This window comes from Pantherophis guttatus, chromosome 4 (assembly GCF_059756535.1).
Source record: "Pantherophis guttatus breed Tessera chromosome 4, ASM5975653v1, whole genome shotgun sequence".
NCBI classification, from domain to species: Eukaryota; Metazoa; Chordata; class Lepidosauria; order Squamata; family Colubridae; genus Pantherophis; species Pantherophis guttatus.
Window position 1 is genome coordinate 40,052,854 of NC_142066.1, and position 21,893 is coordinate 40,074,746.

Here is a 21,893-nt window from a genome sequence, read left to right on the forward strand (position 1 = left end):
CTTCTTTCATTTTCTTGAAAAGTTTGGATGGATGTTTGTAAGCTTAACATCTTCTAGGGGTCCTATACTGTATATATATAGATAGGAATAAGAATTAGTTAGACTGCTAGAAGATAATATTTGTAGCTCAAGGCTGAATTGTGGAGTCCTTGGTGCCCTCTGAGCTTGGTTTCTACTAGCAATGATGGTTTTACCTAATTTGGTAATTAAAAATCTGCAAGAAAACAACTAACTTCAGAGAGGAGACCTTTGCTTTAAGCAATATACTGAATCTCAATTTATCCCACACACTCAATAAATAACATGCATGCATAAAGAAAGATGCAGTGACTTCTATTATGTGTTTCTTTCTCTCCAATACCTATAATATCTTGTTTAATATAAAAATTGTTTCAGCTTTTTGCCTGATATTTCCTCAGTTTTATCTAAGATAATTCACTTTTGATGAAGCAAGCAGTGATAGATCAATCATTGTACAACACAATATTCTGAAACAACTGTTTCTATCACAAACCACAAAGTTGTAAAAATGACTACACATGAGAAATGAAAACCATATAGAGTGCCATGTTGATGTGCTATATCACAATATCTGATGTAATCATGCAACTCAGTACACTGACATGACGGTGACATCACTCGTGTTTTCATCCCTCATTATAAAAATGTTGATGCCCTGAAATAATGGAAGGAGGAACATGGAGTGCCATTAAGTTCATATTTAATGAACTAGTTTCTTTTTGGGCAATAGAGAAATGATTGGAGTCATTTTACTAAATAATTTACTAATTATTTCCTATGAATATTTCTGAGTATTTTATTATTCACATTTTCCATCTCTTGAGGAACATGTTTTGAGTTACGAAGAAAACAAAGCCCCACACTTAAAAGTTTTTTTAAAATACCCCTTTCCCCTAGAAAATATTCAGTAGTCACCTTCATTCTGCACTACAAATTCTTCAGACAGTGATGATCAGAAAATATTTCCTCAGTTTGTAAAATTTGAGTTATCTCGTAACATTTTGGAAGTTCCTCAGAAAGACATTGTAAGGGTGTCTACATACAGACTATTTTTGTAATTTGTGTCCAATACCAGACAGCCCTTATTTGGGGAGAAAATGTTTATCTTTGGGGATGTATTAGGGTGCTCGATATTGTTTTGAATGACTATTTTCATTTAAAATTGGACCTGGTTTGCTATAACCTGGCAAATAACACTGCTATCATCAGTGTTTCATTCGACCCTTATGAAATTCCATGCACAAAAAAGGTTTTGCTTCTACTTCCACACCATTCGGTTCTCACCAGCTCAAGGGTGACTCAGCCTTCCATCCTTCTGAGCTCAGTAAAATAAAGACCCAGATTGTTGGGGGCAATATGCTGACTCTGTAAACCACTTAGAGCAGGGCTGTCAAACTCCCAGCCCATGGGCTGGATGTGTCATGCATTGGCCATGGCCACGCCTGATTTAGCAAAGGTAGAAAAAGTCCCAATATGTCACATGAAGACGCCATGACTCCATAAGTTTGACACCCCTGGCTTAGAGAGAGCTGTAAAGCACTGTGAAGTCTTTAGTGCTATTGCTATTGTGATTCTTCCTACCTGAAGGCTCACAGTAAGTCCATTGCAGGTCTGAATTATAGTTTTGGGTGAGGGAACACCAAGATGTCTTGCCAAACATCCCATCCGTTGTGCACATGAAGTAGAAATTTTGGTTGTACAAAAAAGGAAAGACACACATTTCTTTGGGATCAGCATCTGAACAGAATATATGAGATAAAGTTCGTTGAGACCTCAGGTCATTCAATTCCATTGATGTGGTTTTTTTTATTTAAAAAACAATTTAAACTGTACAACCAAAATATAGTTCATTTTATGTTTATGGATTCAAATCTCACATTTGAGGTGCATTAGAAACTTTTTTTGATACATTGTGAAAGTAAACTTTAAATAAGAAATCAAAGCAACCATTCACTTATAGTAGGAGGAATCAGTTACTGTATATACAGTAGGTAGTCCTTCATTTATGGCCTGGACATTTAGCACCCATTCAAAGTTAAGATGGACACCACAAAAGCTACTTATGCCCCCAATTCAAAATTCTAACAACTGCCCCCCCCCATGGTCACATTTAGGGCACTTAGCAACCAGCCTGCACTCATGGCCATTTGCAGCATCCCGCAGTCATGTAGCCATGAATGTTTTTGCTGGATATCGGCATTTACTTCCAATTTCCAGTAAAAAAACATTCCATAGCAAGCAATAAGTTCACTTAACAAGCATGACATGCACTATAGGACTGCTGCATTTATTTAATGAACACTGAAAAAAATTGTAAAATCAGGCACAATCATGGGGTAACCCACAATGGCCATCACGATTTATTATTTTAATAGTGGGCTCAATTACAGTCGTAAATGGATGGCTTTTCATGTGATTTGTTGCTATAATGTTAATTGAGCTCAATGTGTTTAACATAGAAATAACTACAGGTATGGCATTTGAATCTACTGTTGGTTGCCAGATATTGATTATGTTCATTTTCTCCAATGATAATATCACAGTGCAATGATAAACGCCCAAAGTAAATAAAGGCCCAAACTGAGACCGAGTAGTCTTAAAGCAAGTATATGAATACTTGCATTATAGCAGGTTCTCCAAATCTTGGTAGATCTGGTTTAGCCAAAAGCATCAATTTGGAGGCCAGCTCTATTATTAGGCAGTATGAAATAGTTGTATTAGGAGTAAATATTCAATAGTATGTAAGGTATAATAGCAACAAAATTTAGCCATACTTCTTCTTTGGAGAACAGGGCTGTCTATCCTAGATTATCTGCCCTGGAACTCCTAAATGAGGGCTGCGTGTATGAGATCCCTTAGACAAAAGTGAGCTTCGGGTCCCTGGTTTGTGATTATCCAGAGCCAATACTAGCTCCTGCTTTTTCAGGAGGCAACTTGACTTTTTCTTTTGAAGATGTTTTGCTTTTCATCTAAGAAGCTTTTTCAGCTCTGACAGGATAGTAGGGAATGGAAGGATTTATATTCCTTGCAGTCAGCTAGTAATTTGCATTCTTTTAGAGGGTTGTTGAAGCATTTGGAGGTTTATCTGTGTTCTCAGGGTCAACTGAGTTATGCTTCTGGTTCCTGTGGTCTGCAATTTTTTCCCCTCTGGAAATCCATTCCTACTCCCACACCATTCAAAAGGGTCTTCATCCAGCTTCCGGTTTGGCTTCCGTCATCGCTAGACGGTCTTTTGGGACCGCCACCCCCGCCGCCCGTAAAGAGCCGCCCTTACAGCTGAGGGGCGGCTCGAAAAACTCAGTTTCTTTAAGGAAATGTGAGGAGAGCTGGCGAGAGCAGGTAGAGCCCTCTGTGAAGTCCCCAGAGTTTTTTTTTTACTCTTGGGGAGGAAACAGGATGAGGCTCCCTATCCAGCTTGCCGCTGCTCTGGGCTTCGGGAGAACTCTGCACCTTGCAGAGCTAGACAATGTGACCAACCTAATCAGCGAAAACTAACAGATTGTTTGAATAAGCAGGATGAAATCCGGATTTGGGACTCTAAATCGCAAGTATTTGTAACAACCCTATGATTGATTTTAAGAATGAAGAAAGAGTGAAAAGGGAAAAAAATGTTTAAAATGGCGGCTGGCTGAGGCTTGAGAAGAAAGCTGAAAGCGAAAGTCTTTCCGTTTGAATGGCTTAATATGTTACAAAGTATTTGAAGCAATAGTGCTGGCTACAAGAGAAGAGAAAAATTTCTGTTTCATGCTTCTTCCTTCTTAGAGACTTGATATTGATATTGTGTGGAGAGAAGACTTTTTCTTTAAAAAGAGTCTGTTTGTATGGCAGGATGGCGTTAAAACTGACAAAGCCAGACAATCAAGCTGGGGAGGGCTCCCCCATTTATAAATCACAAGAGCAATTTTTGAGCTTGCAGATGCAGAAGAATGGTTTTAAAGATTTAAAGGAATTTGTTGTGGAGGAGTTGGCAAGACATGATGAGATTATGAACCAGAATCTTGAAAAATTTAGACAGGAAATTAAAGAGTTGGTTCAACAAAAGTATGATAACCTGAAGCGCTATATTGTAACAGCTTTGAAAAGCTTTTCAGAAGTAATTGTACAGATGGATAAAGATATCAATTTAGAAATAGAGTCTAAAATGAAAGAATCTGATTATAAAATTCATAATCTGGATAATAAAATGCAAAGAATTGAAAATGATTTGACAATGATTCAAGAAAATAGCTCAGAAGTAGAGTCTAAAATAAAGGAAGCTGATCACAAGATTTACAATGTAGATAATATAAAGCAAAGGTTTGAAAATGAAGTTACGATGATGCAATTCAGATCCATGGAATTTGCGATCAGAATGAGGGGAATACAGGAAAATAACAGAGAGGACTTGAGAAAGATGTCTGCTGAAGTTCTGGCTGTGATTTTAAAGGTCAGCTCTGAAGAAGTATTCTGTAAGATTGATAAGATCTACAGAGTAAATTTTTGGGTGGCACTTGCCTAGAGATGTGGTGGTTTATTTTACTGATAAAGGAATAAGAAATGATATTGTGCAAAAGTCTTTTAACTCCACTTTAGAAATGAATGGAATGAAGATCTGGATATATAAAGAGCTGCCGTCCAAGATGCTAAAAGATAGAAAGGACTTTGGATTTTTGGTGACTGAGCTAAAGAAACAAAACATCCCATTTAGGTGGGATGCTCCAGTTGGTATAATATTGAGATATCAAGGAGAAAGATATCAATTAAACACTGTTGAAAAAGCGGAAGAATTTTACTACAAGGTTTTTAAAATGGGCCCAACATCTCCACGTATGTTATCAGTGTCAGGAATACAGGAGGGGGATAAAGAAAAGCAAAATGAACAAGAGATTGAAACTCAGGCCAAGCAGATGGAGATGGAGGTAATGGAAAAACGACAAGTTATAGAGGGCTTTTTGGATGAGCCGCTTTTGGATTCTCCTTCAGAGGCTATAGCTGGATCACTTATAAATACAAGAGAGGCGGCTTTGGATTTCGATTCGATGTCTTATCAAGTTAAAAACCAGCATGTAATTCAATCAGCTAATATACAAGTCCTAGAAAGACAACCAGGGTGGAGATCTAAACCACAACAAGTTAAGAAAAGAAGAAGCAGGTTCTACAAAACCAAAAAAATTTAAACTACAATTCTTTTTTAGCCAACAGATTAATGCCAGTTATTTAAGAGACGATTAAATATAATAAGCGGGATTTATAGAAGGCTGATACGTGAAAATATAGCTGAGGCAAATTACAGACTTATACTATTTTGAGAAGAATGACAGATCTCTGCAGTGCTGGTGTTTTTGGGATGTGGAAGATGGCCTGTAATTGAGCGGATTGGAACTTTCTATTTTGGACTCTCTGAAAAATGGATTACGTATATGTTGAGCTATAAGGCAAGAGAACTATGGAATTGGGGCATGCAGATGATCTGGCTGTTACCCTAACGTGGTTGTTGGAATTAATAATCTAGACAAAAGACATTACAGAAAATACTATATGGAATATAAATATAAAGTCACTCGGGGTTTTTTTTATATATACAGAAATACTTATTAATGATGGGGGCAGATGGTAATTGAAGATACTGAATATACTGTTGAAAGCAGGACTTGATGTTACCCTAACATGGTCAATGGAATTAACAATCTAGCTGAAAGACATTACAGAAGATACTATATGGAATACAAATTTAAAGTCATTTGAGGGTTTTATTTATATATGGAAATATCTTTTAGTGATACGGGCAGAAGAATAAAGATATTAAATATATTATGTATGGTAGACCTGTAGGAAAGTGGGTGAAACAAAATTGATATGGTGCAAGGTGATAGGTAACGTTACTGATTGCTTAGTTTAGGAAAAGGGATGTTATGTTTAGATATTAATATACTTAAAATATTTGAATTAAGAGACATAGGGGGGAAAAATTGTATTTGAAAAACTTTTTCAATTAAAAAAAAGGGGGGGTCTTCATCCCAAATTGTATAGCTAAAAGTCTGTAGAGATTCACAGTCATCCAGATCATGGTTGTCCCAAAGGTGCTTTTTCAGGAGGCAACCAGGTTTTTTTTTTTTTCTTTTGAAAAAGTTTTGGTTTTTTTCTTTCTCTTTTCTTTTGCCTCCTGAAAAAGCACCTTTGGGACATCATAACCTGGATGACTGAGAATCTCTACATACTAGCTGTAGGTGCTAAAAATCCAATGGCTTCATTTCTTTCCATTTGTTGGTAATATGATTCAGAACTTTTAGTGAAAGCTCCAAAATAGACTTAAAACAACTATTTAAAAGCTAAGAAATTCATAAATTTCCCATCATAAAACGAAGACTTGGAAAGAACTGGCCTCATCTAGTTTGCACTCTTATCATATCCACTGTTGTTCATGGCCACCCAAAAAGTTTGTGGTCAGCCCTAACACATCAAAAGGACACCTATGGAGATTCTCAATCCTTCAGGTCATGGTTGCCTTTTAAAAAGGCACCTGGACTTTCTTTATTTTTGTTTTGCTTCGCATCCAAGAAGCTTCTTCAGAACAGAGTCCAGAGGAGGAACAGAATATTCCAAATTCTCCAAAATGCCCCATTCCTGAAATAATTTGTTTTTCAGATCCTGTCAAATTAGGTACTCTCAAATTGTCCATACCTTCTTCTTTTTCTTTGTGAATCACTTGGAAAATATTATTTCTAACACATCAGGCAAAGACCAAATGTTTAAATGTTGCGTTTGTGGTTTATTTTGGCTTTTTTCTTGAAGCTCAAGGAAAGATGGGAGAGGGATAAGAACACCTCTTGGCCAAAGAATCACTCAGTGAGCTAAATTATCCATTATCTAAAGCACTACATAAACTGCAACTGATTAATATGTTTATTCTCCATGTATTTAATACAATCCATATCTGCCATATTAAATATTCAAACAAACAAAAACTCGGTATTAATTCTGAGTTCAAGTCCAGGATCAATATATGTAGTCCTGGACCTATAACTGAAGTTGTGCACTTTTGTTGCAAATATTTTGTCTGTTTTAATCCTACCTGTGATATTGCAGTATACCCATGCACTATCCAAATCAAAGTTGCTGGTAGTGGCACACCACAGCTTCCCATCACTCATGCCCTCTGCTGTACATATATTGTAGGAGATGCTTTTGTAGATGAATGGGAATACACAAAGTGGATTTACTATTATTAGATTAGGTTCTGGATCTTAAAAGAAAAAGGTGAAAGTAAGGCTAGGGATACCTTTCACGTTTGATTTATGTTCAGTTGTAAATACATGTAAAACTAACACAGAATGGAAAAATATTTATCGGCTTATATCCCCAGAATGATACTGAATATATTAGAAAATAATCAGGATCTATCTTCTGCAGGATCTATCTTCTATCTTCCCTCCTAAATAAATCTGTGATGAAAGACCATTTTGCTTTTATAGAAATAGTAGGATATACTGTATAGACTTCTTATAGACATAGATTTCCTAGGACATACAGATTCCAGGCATTGTAGCACAGCTACGGCTCTGTCAAACTCTATGTTTCAGCTAATACTACTTTTTCCCATAGTTTATGGAATAGACTTCTGGATTATTCTGTATACTTTAGTATTAGTTAAACGATTTGGTTTTGTGTTAAATAGAGGTTTTGGTTAAATACTGCATTCTTTGTTCATATTGTAACTTTTGTGGCCCTCCATTTCAAAGTTTATAAAAATTAACATGCAATTATCTTTTCATAATTGTCAAGAGGATTGTATACTATAAATAAGAAACAAATGCACTTGGCAATACCATAGCATACACACTAAGTTCCCATCAAGCGGTTTCTATTCCATATATTTGGTAGGATAACTTTTTTAAGACTAGTCTCCATTCTTTGATCTAATTGTGCCCACTGCTTGAAAATTCACAAAACAAAGTATTCATTTTATTTCTTACTTGTGACATTACAATATTGCCATTTCTTATCTTTGTCATAGTTGCTGCTTGTGGAACACCAGAACTTTCCATTATCCATGTCCTCATCAATACATACATTGTAGAACTTGCCCTTGTAGATGAATGGAAAGACACAAGTTGGATCATCTTGCTGTAGCTCTGTTCCTGTTAAATGTTAAAATAAAAAGCAAATGAAGAAAGATATATGGACTTCCCAGAAGAGAAGCAGATACTGTTGTACCTTGGGATGGCATTTGGCCATTAAATGCCAGCATAACATATTTCAATGGCAAAATTTGACCACTGAATATAGAGTCATTGAAGGATCCAATCCAGTAGTAGATTGCTATCAGTTTCCCCTGGACCAGGCGAACCAGTAGCAGTGGCGGGAGGCTCCGTCCACCTGCTCGGACATCTCTGCGCATGCACAGAAGCATTTTGCAAACCAGTAGCGACAGGATTTGAATCCCACTACTGATCCAATCAAAGTCAGTCATGGGAACTAAAAGTTTATTCTTCCAAGGTTTTGGGCTTCTGCTGAAGCCCATCATCAGGGAACTTCTCTCTCTCTCTCCAAAGTATGTGCACTGGGTTGTTCTACATGCTGTATTTATACTGTTCTGGATTGCGTATAGCTTTTAGTTGTTAATTAGGATGTTGATGGCTGGCTAATTAACAACTGTATTAACAACTAAAAGCTACTGTTATTGGAGCAAAACAAACTAGTAGCATAAGATCCCTGCATTAAATCATCTGTTAAAATAGTTTATTTCCTCAAACGCAATTGGAAAAAAGGTTTTGTTTCTTTTTTTCCCCTTCTTCTTTTCTCTCTCTTACCTAATTCCTCTGGACAGAACTTCCATTTTTTGTCAAGATCATAGTTGATAGTGGTGGCACACCAACGTTTCCCATCACTTCGCCCCTCTGTTGTACAGCTGAAATACAGCTTGCCATCATAGACAAATGGGAAGGTGCAAGATAGATTCTCATCCTCCTCTTTTGGCTCTGATGTTTAATAGTTAAAATAGGAAAAACATATAAGAGAATACCAGTTACCCAGGGATAACTTTGCAATGTAGAAACCTACAACCTAAATTTAATGTGTAATGAAGCCAAAAGTAGATGTACCAGAAAGTGTCTTGTTATTTTTCTTATTTTTACATACTGAACATATAAAGTAAAATCCTGATATTGAATGGGGAGAGAGGGGTGGGGGGAGGGAGGAGTTTTTTTGCATGGCAGGGAAAAACTTTTTAATATCATTTTTCACCCAAACTCTCCAAGATTTTGTGGATTAATCCAGTCTCAGGGCATAAGTAGTGCTTTTCTTGAGTGAGCATTCAGGCATGGAACTCTAATAATCTATTTTACATTGGAATTATCTTTCTCCATGTCCTTAGGTATTGGACAAAATAAATCATTCTATCTTCCTCCACTTTCCTCCCATCTCACTTATAACTGGAAGAACTAAATGTTCATATAGGTGGTGTACCTCTCTTAAGGACCACAACTGGGACTCACAACTCTATTGCTAAGTGATACGGTTGTTTAGAAACTAATCATATGACTAAGCTGGACTTACAATGCCACTTCTACTGCAGTTGTTAAGCACAATCATTAAGGGACACACCATATGACCACGGCTTGTGATTTTACTGTCACCTTCTCCATTGATTCTACTTGTGGAAAGCCTGGCTGTGAATTACACAAATGGCAATCATGTGACCATAAGGCTCTGCAATGGTCATAAGGACTCACTGATGGCAAAGCACTCAAATGTTGATCATGTGACTGCAGGGATGCTGCAATAGTCATAAATGCAAGGACCAGTCATAAAGTTATTTTTTCAGTACCATTATAACTATGAATAATTGCTACACAGGACAGTCATTAAGTGAGGTCTATCTGTGTAACCTCTGCAGCTGAATAATTCCTTTATAGGGGCATGGAAAAATTAGTTTTATTCACATAAAACCTGATACCCCAAATGCTGACCATCCAATAAATACAGAAGTCAACCAAAAAAATTAATGTTCTAAGCACAACAGAAACAACATGCTTGCTTTCTCATGGTCCTAGGGCCAAAGTAACTACTATATTTCTCTATTATTATTTTTTTTGAAAAGTCTCTTGTACAAAAAGGAGTCTTGATTCAGGCTTTCCATTCATTTTTTTAAAATCCTGTCGTAATATCCTACTCCTTCTCCAACCTCCCCCCCCCACTAACCAACATCACATACACATAACCTTTTCCTCTCATTCAGCACAAAGAAAAAGATCATAAATCCTTTGCATGCTACCATCCTACCAGAAGGTTCACAATAGGCCCATTGAAAGTCAATATCATAGTTCTTGGTAAGGGAGCACCATGGCTTCTTATTAGAAATTCCATCTGTTGTGCATGATGAATAAGACGTGTGGTTGAAGATGAAAGGAAAGACACAGGGTCCCTTAGGATTGGCATCTAATCCTGTGCAGAAATGAATATTAGTTTCCTTTAACAAGAGTATTTAGACAAAGACAAGAAAATGTCACCCTTTTTAAAGGGAGGAACACAAATTTCATCTATTTTTAAAATAAAAATATTTTAAAACATTTTTAAAAATACAAATCATAAAAAAGAAATTCAAGACACTTAAAACATTATTTATGAAAAGAAATAGTTATTGCATCTGCCTTTTCTAAAACAGATTAAATAACAACCCCAATATTAATATTAAAAACAGCAGGAACACATCATTTCTGGGAAAAGAACAGGAAACTGGAAGAGAATTAATCCAAAAAAAATGAGCATTCAATCAAATTTATTTTGTGAATAGTCACTCTTTCCCAGAGTGATGTGACTTGATACATTCCATTGGGCCAAGTATTCCAGAAGGTAGGTGTCATCATAAAAAATAAAATCCTCCCACCCCTCATTTCCCCAGGATCCATAAAGAAGGAAGGAGGGAAGCCTATCACCTTCCTTGGCTTTACAAGTTTATATCAGTATCTGAATTAACCCAACAGTTAAATCTGGTAATCATGCAGATTATGCAAAATGGACATCATAGGGCACCAGTTCACAAATCGCAATTTTCTATGCGAACAGAAAATTTCTTATTTGGATTAGAAATATGAGTGTGAAAATTGGGCCATAATTTTTTGTTTGTTTTCACTTTCAAAACTCCATGGCTAAGCAAGATCAACTTTCCTCTGCCATTATCTTATATCCTTTGCTTTACATGTATCAAGTTGTTCTCTTCTCAAATATTGGAAGAGTTTCTATTTCCATAATAATTTTTTTATTATTCTCTGTGTCCTAAATCTAAGGCCAGCCTCTTTCTTCCTTCAAATCCCTTGCCCAACTAAATTAATCCTTGTAACTGAAATATTCTCTAAATTGTTCTCTCTCTCCAGATTATACTGTACTCATTTTTAGTCATATTACTTTAACTGTGCAGCAGATGAATTTTCACACATTGTTAAATGTTTCCTAGCAGGCAGTTTGTCTCTCTTAGTACTCTCTTATATTCTTTCTTACAAAACATTTTGTTTCCCAGGCCTGAACTAACAATGAAAAGAAGCTTTTGAAACTGGTGACTTGAAGACCTTGATCTCTTATATCCTTCTGTAAGACAAATAATTACAACATTCAATATCTTGTTTTTACTGGTGTCAGCACAGTAGCTCCACTCAAGATCCTTGTCATAGTTTCTTGTGGTGGCACACCAGAATCTTCCCTTCTCCTCTTTGGTACATGTGTAGAATGTCTGGTTTTTGTAGACAAAGGGAAACACACAGGATTTGCCTCCAGAATTGCCTCCATGCTCTGAAAACATGGAAAGTATGGATTAGGGGAGAAATTCAGCAGGTTCTAGACAACTGATAGCAGAAATTTTGACTAATTTGGAGAACCGGTAGCAGAAATTTTGAGTAGTTCGGAGAACCAACAAATACCACCTCTGGCTGACTCCAGAGTGGAGTGGGAATGGAGATTTTGCAATATCCTTCCCCCAGGAATGGGGAGGGAATGGGGATTTTGCAGCATCCTTCCCCTGGAATGGGGTGGGAATGGAGATTTTGCAGTATCCTTCCCCTGCCACACCCATCAAGCCATGCCCACCAAGCCACACCACACCCACCAAGCCACACCCACAGAACCAGTAGTAAAAAAAATTGGATTTCACCACTGATATGGATATAGATGGAAAGAAATGGGAACAAGAGATAGCTAAGAACTCTGCTTGTTTATATAATTCCTGTTACATTCAATTCTACATCTTGTCTTTTCCATTCATCATTGTCAAATGAGTGACCTAAAGACAAATAAATGGTTTTAGACTTATGTGAAGAATGTTCTTTTTTGCCTTTAAATTTTTAAATCTTTCCAGTAATGATCGGGATGAATGATGCAATATATACCAATTGCTATACCAAGTACATATCAATGCCTAGTCAGTACATGAAGGACACAGAAGGAAAAATCTGATTAAAAACCCCACATGGAGTTAGTTAAGATCAGATCAAGAGTAGTAAAGAAAGAAATTGAAGAATTTATTCTACTGACTCAAAAACAAGCTTTACTAACTAATTGCATGAAGGCAAAAATTCAACATTTAACGAACAATAGAAAATGTTGACTTTGTAGTGAAATGGATGAAACAACTGACCATTTGATCAGCTGCTGAAGCAAAATTTCACAAACTGAGTACAAATGGCATCATGACCAAGTTGCCAAAATTATTCACTGAAAACTGTGTCAGAGGTTTGGATTCAAATGTAGTGAAAACTATGGGGATTTATTTATTTATTTATGTAATTGTTTGTCAACAAGTATAAGGAAACAAGTATCAATATAGACATGGACATGGTTACATGAAAAAATGGCACAAATAAATGGATATAAATAGGCAAAACATAGCCATAAACACATAGAATGATTACATATAAATGGGGACAGGGACGGTAGGCATGCTGGTGCACTTATGCATGCCCCTTTAGGGATCTCTTAAGAAACGTGTAAGGTCCACAGTAGATAGTTTAAGATAAAAGGTATGGGGGTTAGAGAAACTAACAACAGGATTAGGTAGAGTGTTCCAAACTTTTACTACTCTATTGCTGAAGTCGTATTTTTTGCAATCAAGATTAGAGCGAATTACATTTAGTTTGTATCTATTGATAGCCCTTGTGTTATTGTGGTTGAAGTTAAAGAAGTCATTAACAGGTAGGGATGTTAAGGTAGATAATCTTATGTACTAAGCTTAGGTCAGAATATAGACATCGTAGTTCAAGGTTATCCAGGCCTAAAATTTCATTGTGAGCAGAGGAATTGAGTACTCTTCTTGTAAAATACCTCTGGACTCTCTCTAATGTATTAATGTCCGAAATACAGTGTGGGTTCCAGGCAGGTGAGCAGCATTCAAGGATAAGTCTGGCAAAAGTTTTGTATGCCCTAGTTAGAAGTATAGCGTTACCAGAGAGAAAACGTCGTAAAATAAGGTTGACAACTCTTAATGCCTTTTTAGCAATGTTGTTACAGTGAGCTCTGGGGCTTAGATCTTTTGAAATGAGTACTCCTAGGCCCTTGATAGAGTATGGGTCATCTTTTAGATTGTTTCCGCTCAGCCTGTATTGCTGTTCCGATGTTTATTGCCAATATGCAGGACTGATCATTTGTTAGCAGAGATTTGGAGTTGCCAATTGTTTGACCATTCAGATACATAATCTAGGTTGTTTTGTAGGGTAGTAGAATTGCCTGTGGTGTTAAATAGTTTTACATCGTCAGCAAAGAGGATGCAGCTGCTTGTAATATAATCACAAAGGCCATTAATATAAAGCAGAAAGACTGTTGGTGCTAAAACGCTGCCTTGGGGAACACCACTGTTAACTGGTGCAGGGTTTGATATAGCGTTTCCAATTTTAACTACTTGATGCTTGTTTGATAAGAATGTAGCTATCCACTTGTGCAAAGATTCAGAAATGCCATAAGAACTTAGTTTTAACAGATGTTAATTCATGTACCACTGAATCAAAGGCTTTGCAGAAGTCTATGTAGATAACATCTATTGCTTTTCCCTGGTCAAGTTGAGAGGTCCAAATGTTTTTGCAGTGTATGACAAATGCAGATTATGCAGATTACATGACAAATTTTTCCTGAAACCAAATTGCTTATCAGAGAGTAGGTTATTTGTCGCTAAGTGGAGGGTGATGGATTGGTTTATGATGGATTCCATGACTTTACAGGTGATGCAGCAAAGGGAGATTGGTCTATAATTCTCAACAAGGCTGGGGTCACATTTTTTGAAGATAGGTATGCCTGTTGCTAATGACCATATGTCAGGCAAAGAGCTCATTCTAAAAGATACTTCATAGATGGTGTTTAGAAGTTCAGCTATGGCAGAGGAGAGCTTTTTTAGAAAGTACGCAGTAGGCACATATTCCATCAGGACCAATAGATAGAGATGGCTTTAGTTTGTGTACTGCCCTTTTGACAGATTGTCAGGTTGAGAAGGTTTTAGAAAAATGAGTGGGTTAAGATTTTATGAGACTTTAAAATCCAAACAAACAGACATCTTATTCATAACATGAATGATAACACAGTTATTTAAAAGAAAAAAAATCTGGTTCATTGAATCTGCTATATTGGTGTCGTTAGGATTGAGGAAAAACAGTAGGGAAAAATTACAAAAACCAGGGCTTGCAAATTGACACTCCACATCTACAGAAAAAGAAAACTATTGTTATACCAATCATGATTGGAGCACATGGGACAATACCTAAAAGACTACCTCAATATGTGAAATTATTGAAATTATCATACCCAAATCCCCAATTTTACAAAAAACAACAACCTAAAACCCTCCACCCTGCTTGAACTACTTATATTCCTAGATACTACCTTAATAATTCTTAGGTCCTTGGTTAGAATTTGAATTATTAAATTCCCATCAATTTTAGACTGTGAATCTGTTAATTACACATACATAATAATAATATGTTAAATCAATCTGGAAGTTTCTACTCTTTGGGATTTTTTGTACATTACTTTTCTCTTGTAAAAAAATATATGAAATTATGCCTCTATGATTTGGCAATTTGCTGAATATTGTCACTGAAATCTCTGGGGTTCAAGAGGCTACTAAAAATTTGCTTACATTGCAAATTGTCCACCCGTTTCAGTCAGAATATTGCAGGCTTAGGCTCCAAATCAGGATAGAATTTCTTGCTTTTTAAGGCCAAATTACCCTTTGTCTCTCCTGATCTCTATTGGATTTAGAAATTACATGAACTGACTATTTTTTGAGGGTTGGTCCGGCACCTTTTACTACTGAGATGAAAGAATGGTGCTGCATCTCCATTTATTTATAGAAGTATTACACTCAAGCAGATCATTTTTCATTTGAGTGCTGCCAATTGGGTATTTTTTCCCATCAGATCTAAGTCTGTAGAGATTTTCAGTCATCCAGGTTATGGTTGCTGAAGAAGCTTCTTGGATGAGAAGCGAAATATCTTCAAAAAGAAAACAACAAGAAAGTCCAGTTGCTTTCTGAAAAAGCACCTTTGGAACATCCATGACCTGGATGACTGAGAATCTCTATAGACTTTTAGCTATACAATTTGGGATGAACACCCTTTGAATGATGTGGGAGTAGGACTGGATTTCCAGAGAAAGATTGCAGACTACAGGAACCAGGAGCACTACTCAGGTGATTCTAAGGACACAGATAAACCTCCAAGTGCTTCAACAACCCTCTAAAAGGATGCAGATTACCAGCTGTCTGCAAGAAATATAAATCCTTCCATTCCCCACTATCCTGTCAGAGCTGAAGAAGCTTCTTGGATGAGAAGCAATCGAAAATGAGTTTAGGGAACATAGCAATAACAATAATGTTATTGCTCTTCTCTCAAGCCAACTATCATGATGACGCTTCACCATATCAAGGATTAGGCTGGGGGATGAGAGGTTTATAACAGTGACAAACACTAGTCCTATCTTATCTTATCATTATCTGTAATGTTAATGCTATATTTCATATCTTGCTTAGAAGCCATGAGCCAGTTGTTCAAACGGAACCTATTAACCCATTGCCCAGAGAAGAAGATAGCAGATGGCAGATTTCTGGATTATTCATTTCTAATAGGATTCTGAATTACTTACCTTGAAGAATGCAGTGCTTCCACCGGCCATCTGTGTCATAATTAGATGTTGTGCTGCACCAGAGCTGCTCATCAATGGCTCCATCTCTAGTGCAAGATGAATATGGCCTCCGATTAAAGATAAAAGGGAAGACACAGGAAGAAGAACCTGGAGGGGGGGAAACTATGATTGAAATGAGTGAACAATCTATTAAAGCCTCAGAATCACAGAATAATAATTAAATGCTTGGAATCAAACTAATATGTTTCTAAATTATGCCAAGAACTGAGAGAGAAAAGGGCCAATCCTACCTCTCTTTCTGATTAAGTGATCAGCTAAATGGGATCATATATGTGAATCCTGAAGTGATATTCCAAGGAAAGAATTATCCAATAATGTTGCCCAGCAAATGCTACCATTTGTTGTTTTTTTAATCTTTATTTCTTACTCATCCTTACTCATTGATTCAGTTCCTGTTTTGTGCCCCCAGTTTGGAACTGCAAATCCTAGAAAACTAAAGTACACCTTTCACTGAATCAGTGATATGTCTGGAATTTCACTGGCTGAAAAATTAATACAAGAATTAATTTGCTGAAATTAATTAATTTGCCCAAAAACTCAGAGCGACAAAACAGGTATATTTTGAGCATGCTAATAAACTGGGGAGATGGCTGGCCTATAAACTGAAAAAAGACAAAGGAAAAAAGCTAATAACACAACTACAGGATGAAGAGGGGAACATAAAGCATCAGATGGGGGATAAAAAGAGAATAGCCCAAAATTTCTTTGGAACTCTTTATAGGCAAGAGAGAATAGAGGAAAATAACATTATGCAATACTTAAAGGATAGGAACCTCCCCATAATATTGGACAAAAGAAATGTTAAAGGACAAAATTATGATGATGGAGATAAAGACGGCAATTCAAAAGCAAAAAAATAATAAAACACCAGGACCAGATGGTATCCCCTCAGAGTTCTACAAAGAGATACAAAAACCATTGGAAACACGACTATTGAACATATACAATGATGCTTTAGAAGAGGCAAAACAACCAAGGACATGGATGGAGGCACTGATAACACTTATCCCAAATGATGATACAAACACTCAACAAATTAAGGACTGTAGGCCAATCTCACTGCTTAATGTTGATTACAAAATATTCGTGACAATAATGTCCAGAAAAAATATTAAATGAAATCATTTATTTGGACCAAAATACATTTTTGCCTAATAGACATATAAGGAAAAATACACGGATTATTATAAACTCATTAGAATATTATGAGGCACATCCGGAAAAGCAGCTGGCATTGTTTGTAGATGCCCAAAAAGCATTTGATAATTTAAATTGGAACTTTCTTATCAATCAGTTAAAAATTATGAACTTTGGGGGAAATTTTACAGGTACGATTAGAGCGATCTTTTTGAATCAATTGGTGAAAATAATAATAAATAGGAAAACAACGGAGAAGATTAGTATAACTAAAGGGATAAGACAGGGATGCCCTCTGTCCACCTTTAATTTATACTATCATTGGAAGTATTACTGATACAAATTAGATAAAATCGAAAAATAAAAGGACTTAAAATCAAACAGGAAGAATACAAAGTTCAAGCTATCATGGATAATCTGGTTTTTATCATAGAAGACCCATTGGAGACAGGAACCATTCTAGTACAGGAAATTGAAGAATTTGGTAAAGTGGCAGGGCTCAAAATAAGTAAAGAAAAAATGAAAATGCTGACTAAGAATTTAACAAAAAGGCAAAATAAGGAAGAGAAATTGGGGATCCAAATTGTTAAAAAAGTGAAGTATTTGGGAATATGGCTAATAGCAAAATGCTCCACAATAAAAGAGGACAATTATGACAAATTGGTACAACAGATATAAAAGGATTTAGATAATTGGGCAAAACTACAAATATCTTTGATTGGTAGAATTGCTACAATAAAAATGAACATATTATCCAAATTGTAATATCTTTTCCAAACAATACCAAAAAGATTGGGAAGAATATTCTTTGAACAATTAAATAAAATAATAGATAAATTTATTTGGTTGAAAAAAAAAGCCCCAATAAAGCTTAAACTTTTACAAGTCTCTAGAATCAAAGGAGGCTTCGGCCTCCCTGATTGGGAATTATACTATCAAGCGGCAGCAGTAATAGAGTCCAATTAAATAACAAGAGGATATTAACTCTAGAGGGTCATGATCTCCAATTGGGATGGCACATGTTCCTGTGGGAAGGAAAAGATAAAACACATACATACTTCCAGAGACATCTAGTGCGAAATGCTTTGATAAATATTTGGATCAAAATTAAGAAAAACCATTATATTTAAGTTCCAATTTGCATATCAACAATGGAGGCAATAATTTATCCAAATGTATTAGATATAAACAAAGTGGTAAGGTATTTGGAATTATTAGACGAACAAGGAAATTTAAAATCGGAGCAAGATTTAAAAAATCAAGGAATAAAAATTGACTGGTAGCCATATCTGCAAATTAGAACAAAATATAAAAAAGATTGAGAACAATATGGCATTTATGGAGATCAATTGGAACTTGACAAAATATTATTAGGAACAGGGGAAAAGATGATTACTAAAACATATGATCTATTATTAAGATTTAAAATGGAAAAAGAAAATGTGAAGGAGACAATTATTAGTTGGGTGAGAAATTTTGGACATCATATTCAATTAGATCATTGGGATAAATTATGGAACAGAAACTACAAATTATTGATATCAGATGCTTATAAAGAGAACTGTTATAAAATGTTCTATCGCTAGCATCTACCACCAGCCAGATTGGCCAATAAAATAAATAAAATAAAATGGGGAAAGAATTACAATACATAACATTAAATATATTAATGGCAAGTAGAATTGCTTTAGCACAGAATTGGAAACAGACTGACACTCCTCTAGACCACATGATAATAAGGAAAATCTATGAATGTGCAGAAATGGATAGACTGTCTATGGAAATGAAGGAGAGGGAAGAATCCGAGTACTATCAAATTTGGAATAGATGGTATTCCTGGCTCGAGAGTAAACATAAAACCTAAAATATAAGTCGTAAACAGTATAATATATAGAATGTAAAATTTATAAGAAATGTATGATATTGATTTGTGAGTAGATATGATTATAATTTAAATAAGGGTACAACATAGGATAGTGATGTATATAAATAGAATTTTTGTAAATATGATTGTTATGAAAGATATGGATACCGATATGGAAAAGCTGTTATAAATGTAAATATGTGTTTGTGTTTTGTGTTTTAAATGTTGGAAAATTCAATAAATACTATTTTTTTAAAAAAAGAAAGTCAGGAATCAGCAACAGAGTGGTCAATGCCTGGAATGCCCTACCTGTCTCTGTGGTTTCATCCCAAAACCTCCAAAATTTTAACCTAAGACTGTCTACTGTTGACCTCACCTCATTTCTAAGAGGTCTGTAAGGGGCGTGCATAAGACCACCGCCTACCATCCCTGTCCTAATGTTTCCTCTATTCGTATTTATTTTATGTATTCAATTCAAGCTTATACTCATATATATATATATATAAAACCTAATATGTTCTTGACAAATAAATAAAATAAAAATAAATTTTAAAAGTCTTAAGGGTCCAGTTTGTCTACTAGATGCTTAGGGATAATTGTGTTAAATACCAAACTGAAGTCAACAAACAGCATTCACACATGAGTGTTTCTTTCTCCTAAGTGCGCTAAATTCAGATGGAGAACAGAAGAAATAGCATCCTCTGTAGAATGGTTTGGATGGTTTAGAGTGATTTAGCAATTAAATAGGCTAAACTGTAAATAGATTATTTCTTAAATTTTCCCCACCTTTTAGTCAGCATGGTAGAAGTCGACATCTTACAGACATAAAAAAGCCCCAGATCAAATACTTAAAACATCTTTTAAATCTAATTTACCAAGCAAATTTCCAAAAAAACAATGCCCTTAATTTGTTTTACTGCATATAAAATTTAAAAGCCTTTCGCAGTATAGAAAGAAGTTGAATCTTGATCTAAAGGAAAGGAAAGGAAAGCAAGATGAAAGTATAGGAGAAAAGTCTTATGGAAAAAAGAAAATTTGTGTTAACAACCCCATCTTCTACAGGTGGAAAAATTTGGAAAATACAGAAAGTCCTTGACTTACAATAGTTCATTTAATGACCATTTGAAGTTACAATGGCACTGAAAAAGTGACTTATGACCATTTTTCACACTTATGACCATTGTAGCATCCCAACGGTCACGTGATTTACATTTGGATTCTTGACAACTGACTCACATTTATGACCGTTGCAGTGTCACGGAGTCATGTGACCCCCTTTTGTGACCTTCTGACAAGCAAAGTCAATGGGGAAGCCAGATTCACTTTACAACTATATTACTAATTTAACAATTGCAGTGATTCACTTGACAAATGTGGCAAGAAAATTCATAAAATGGGGCAAAATTCACTTAACAAATTTCTCACTTAACAACATAAATTTTGGGCTTGATTGTGATCATAAGTTGAGGAATTCAAGTACATTCTTCCACTCTTAATTTGATGTCAGCATTACCCCTTCTTACAACACATCAATTAAGAACCAACTAAAATCATCTCAGAAATATACATGCCTAAATCATACAATCCTTAGCTGCAGCTCTCTGAAAAGATAAATTGGAAAATATCTCCTGTCTTTAATGAAATGATTTCATTAGCACAAGAAGACTAGAGAGGTCCAAGCTGCAAGACCTGTAAGTTCAATGGCATGCCAATATTATTAGGTGATAAAGTTGGAGAGAAAGAAATGACCAGGAGTGAGAGAGGAGATGAGGAGGAGAAAGAGAGAGTACCCTTTAGAAAACTGAGGAGGAGAGACTGGAAGGGTTTTCAACAGCATAAATGGGATCTAACAGCAGATTGCCCAGGCTCCTTCATCTTCTAAAACCACAGTGTCAGTATTACCTTTGCCAGCCAAGAGAACTGGCAGAAGATTGCAGGCAAATAGAAGGCAAAGCAGGCAGGCAACCATCACTTCTTGTCCACCCAGTAAGCTGAAGTGAAAGATAAAAATGCTTCCTTCACTATATAACTTCTGCCCACACTATCCTAAACAAAGTAGAATATTTCCTCCCTTTTGAAGTCGTAAAAGCAGAACATTCTTTTCTTGCTTTCTCCCCTGCTAAGGCAGCTGTGACTGTTGCCATTATCTCCTGGACCTTTCAGATCACCATGCACTGATGATCACATGAAATCATGACATGGATTGTGAATCCAGAATTACCCAATAGTAATAATATGGCATTTATTCCAGCCTGTTATTCCCAGACTGAGGCTTCTAAAGATGGGAATATACATGATGATGGGATATTTAATCCAGCAACATCAAATATCCCCAAATTGCTGTAGACAGATTCTGATTTCAAATTCGTATTAATATCCATTAATGGAGTATTGGAAAAACCCACATGAGGATGTCTCAGACTCCTGAAAACCTCAAGATACTGTATTTCCAAAAACTAATCAATAGATCATCCATTGAAAAAGGGAGCTGTTCTGAGAACAAAATAATGAAAGGTCACCTCAACTTTAGGTGCCAAGTCAACCACATCTCCATTCAGCAGACCAAAATGATAAATGATCTTCTGGAATTCTACTTTCTTCCTTCCACTCCTGAGGGTTGCTATTGTTTCTTGGACACACAGCTAGTTCTGGGGCTTAATGCTCCATGGAATAGTTGGAATCCTCACAACTCTGCTCCTTCTACTTAATGGTAGCCAAC

The 21,893-nt window shown here is 35.9% G+C and overlaps 1 protein-coding gene across 3 annotated transcripts in view; it reads right to left on the reverse strand.

The window, feature by feature from the left end:
• LOC117668957 (uncharacterized) overlaps positions 1 to 21,146 on the reverse strand; it is a 32,267-nt gene extending 11,121 nt beyond the window's left edge. For 2 of the 3 annotated variants that reach the window (XM_060693643.2, XM_034423007.3), the window contains exons 1-8: positions 21,077 to 21,146; positions 16,114 to 16,275; positions 11,626 to 11,784; positions 10,282 to 10,443; positions 8,811 to 8,978; positions 7,974 to 8,138; positions 7,073 to 7,243; positions 1,603 to 1,758 (exon numbers count right to left, since the gene is read on the reverse strand). In XM_060693643.2, the coding sequence (XP_060549626.2) occupies positions 1,603 to 1,758; positions 7,073 to 7,243; positions 7,974 to 8,138; positions 8,811 to 8,978; positions 10,282 to 10,443; positions 11,626 to 11,784; positions 16,114 to 16,275; positions 21,077 to 21,143 (1,210 nt within the window). In that variant the 5' untranslated portion in view covers positions 21,144 to 21,146. The remainder of the gene's footprint in view (positions 1 to 1,602; positions 1,759 to 7,072; positions 7,244 to 7,973; positions 8,139 to 8,810; positions 8,979 to 10,281; positions 10,444 to 11,625; positions 11,785 to 16,113; positions 16,276 to 21,076) is intronic. The other variant, XM_060693642.2, reaches the window with a different exon arrangement.
• Positions 21,147 to 21,893: the final 747 nt, after the last annotated feature.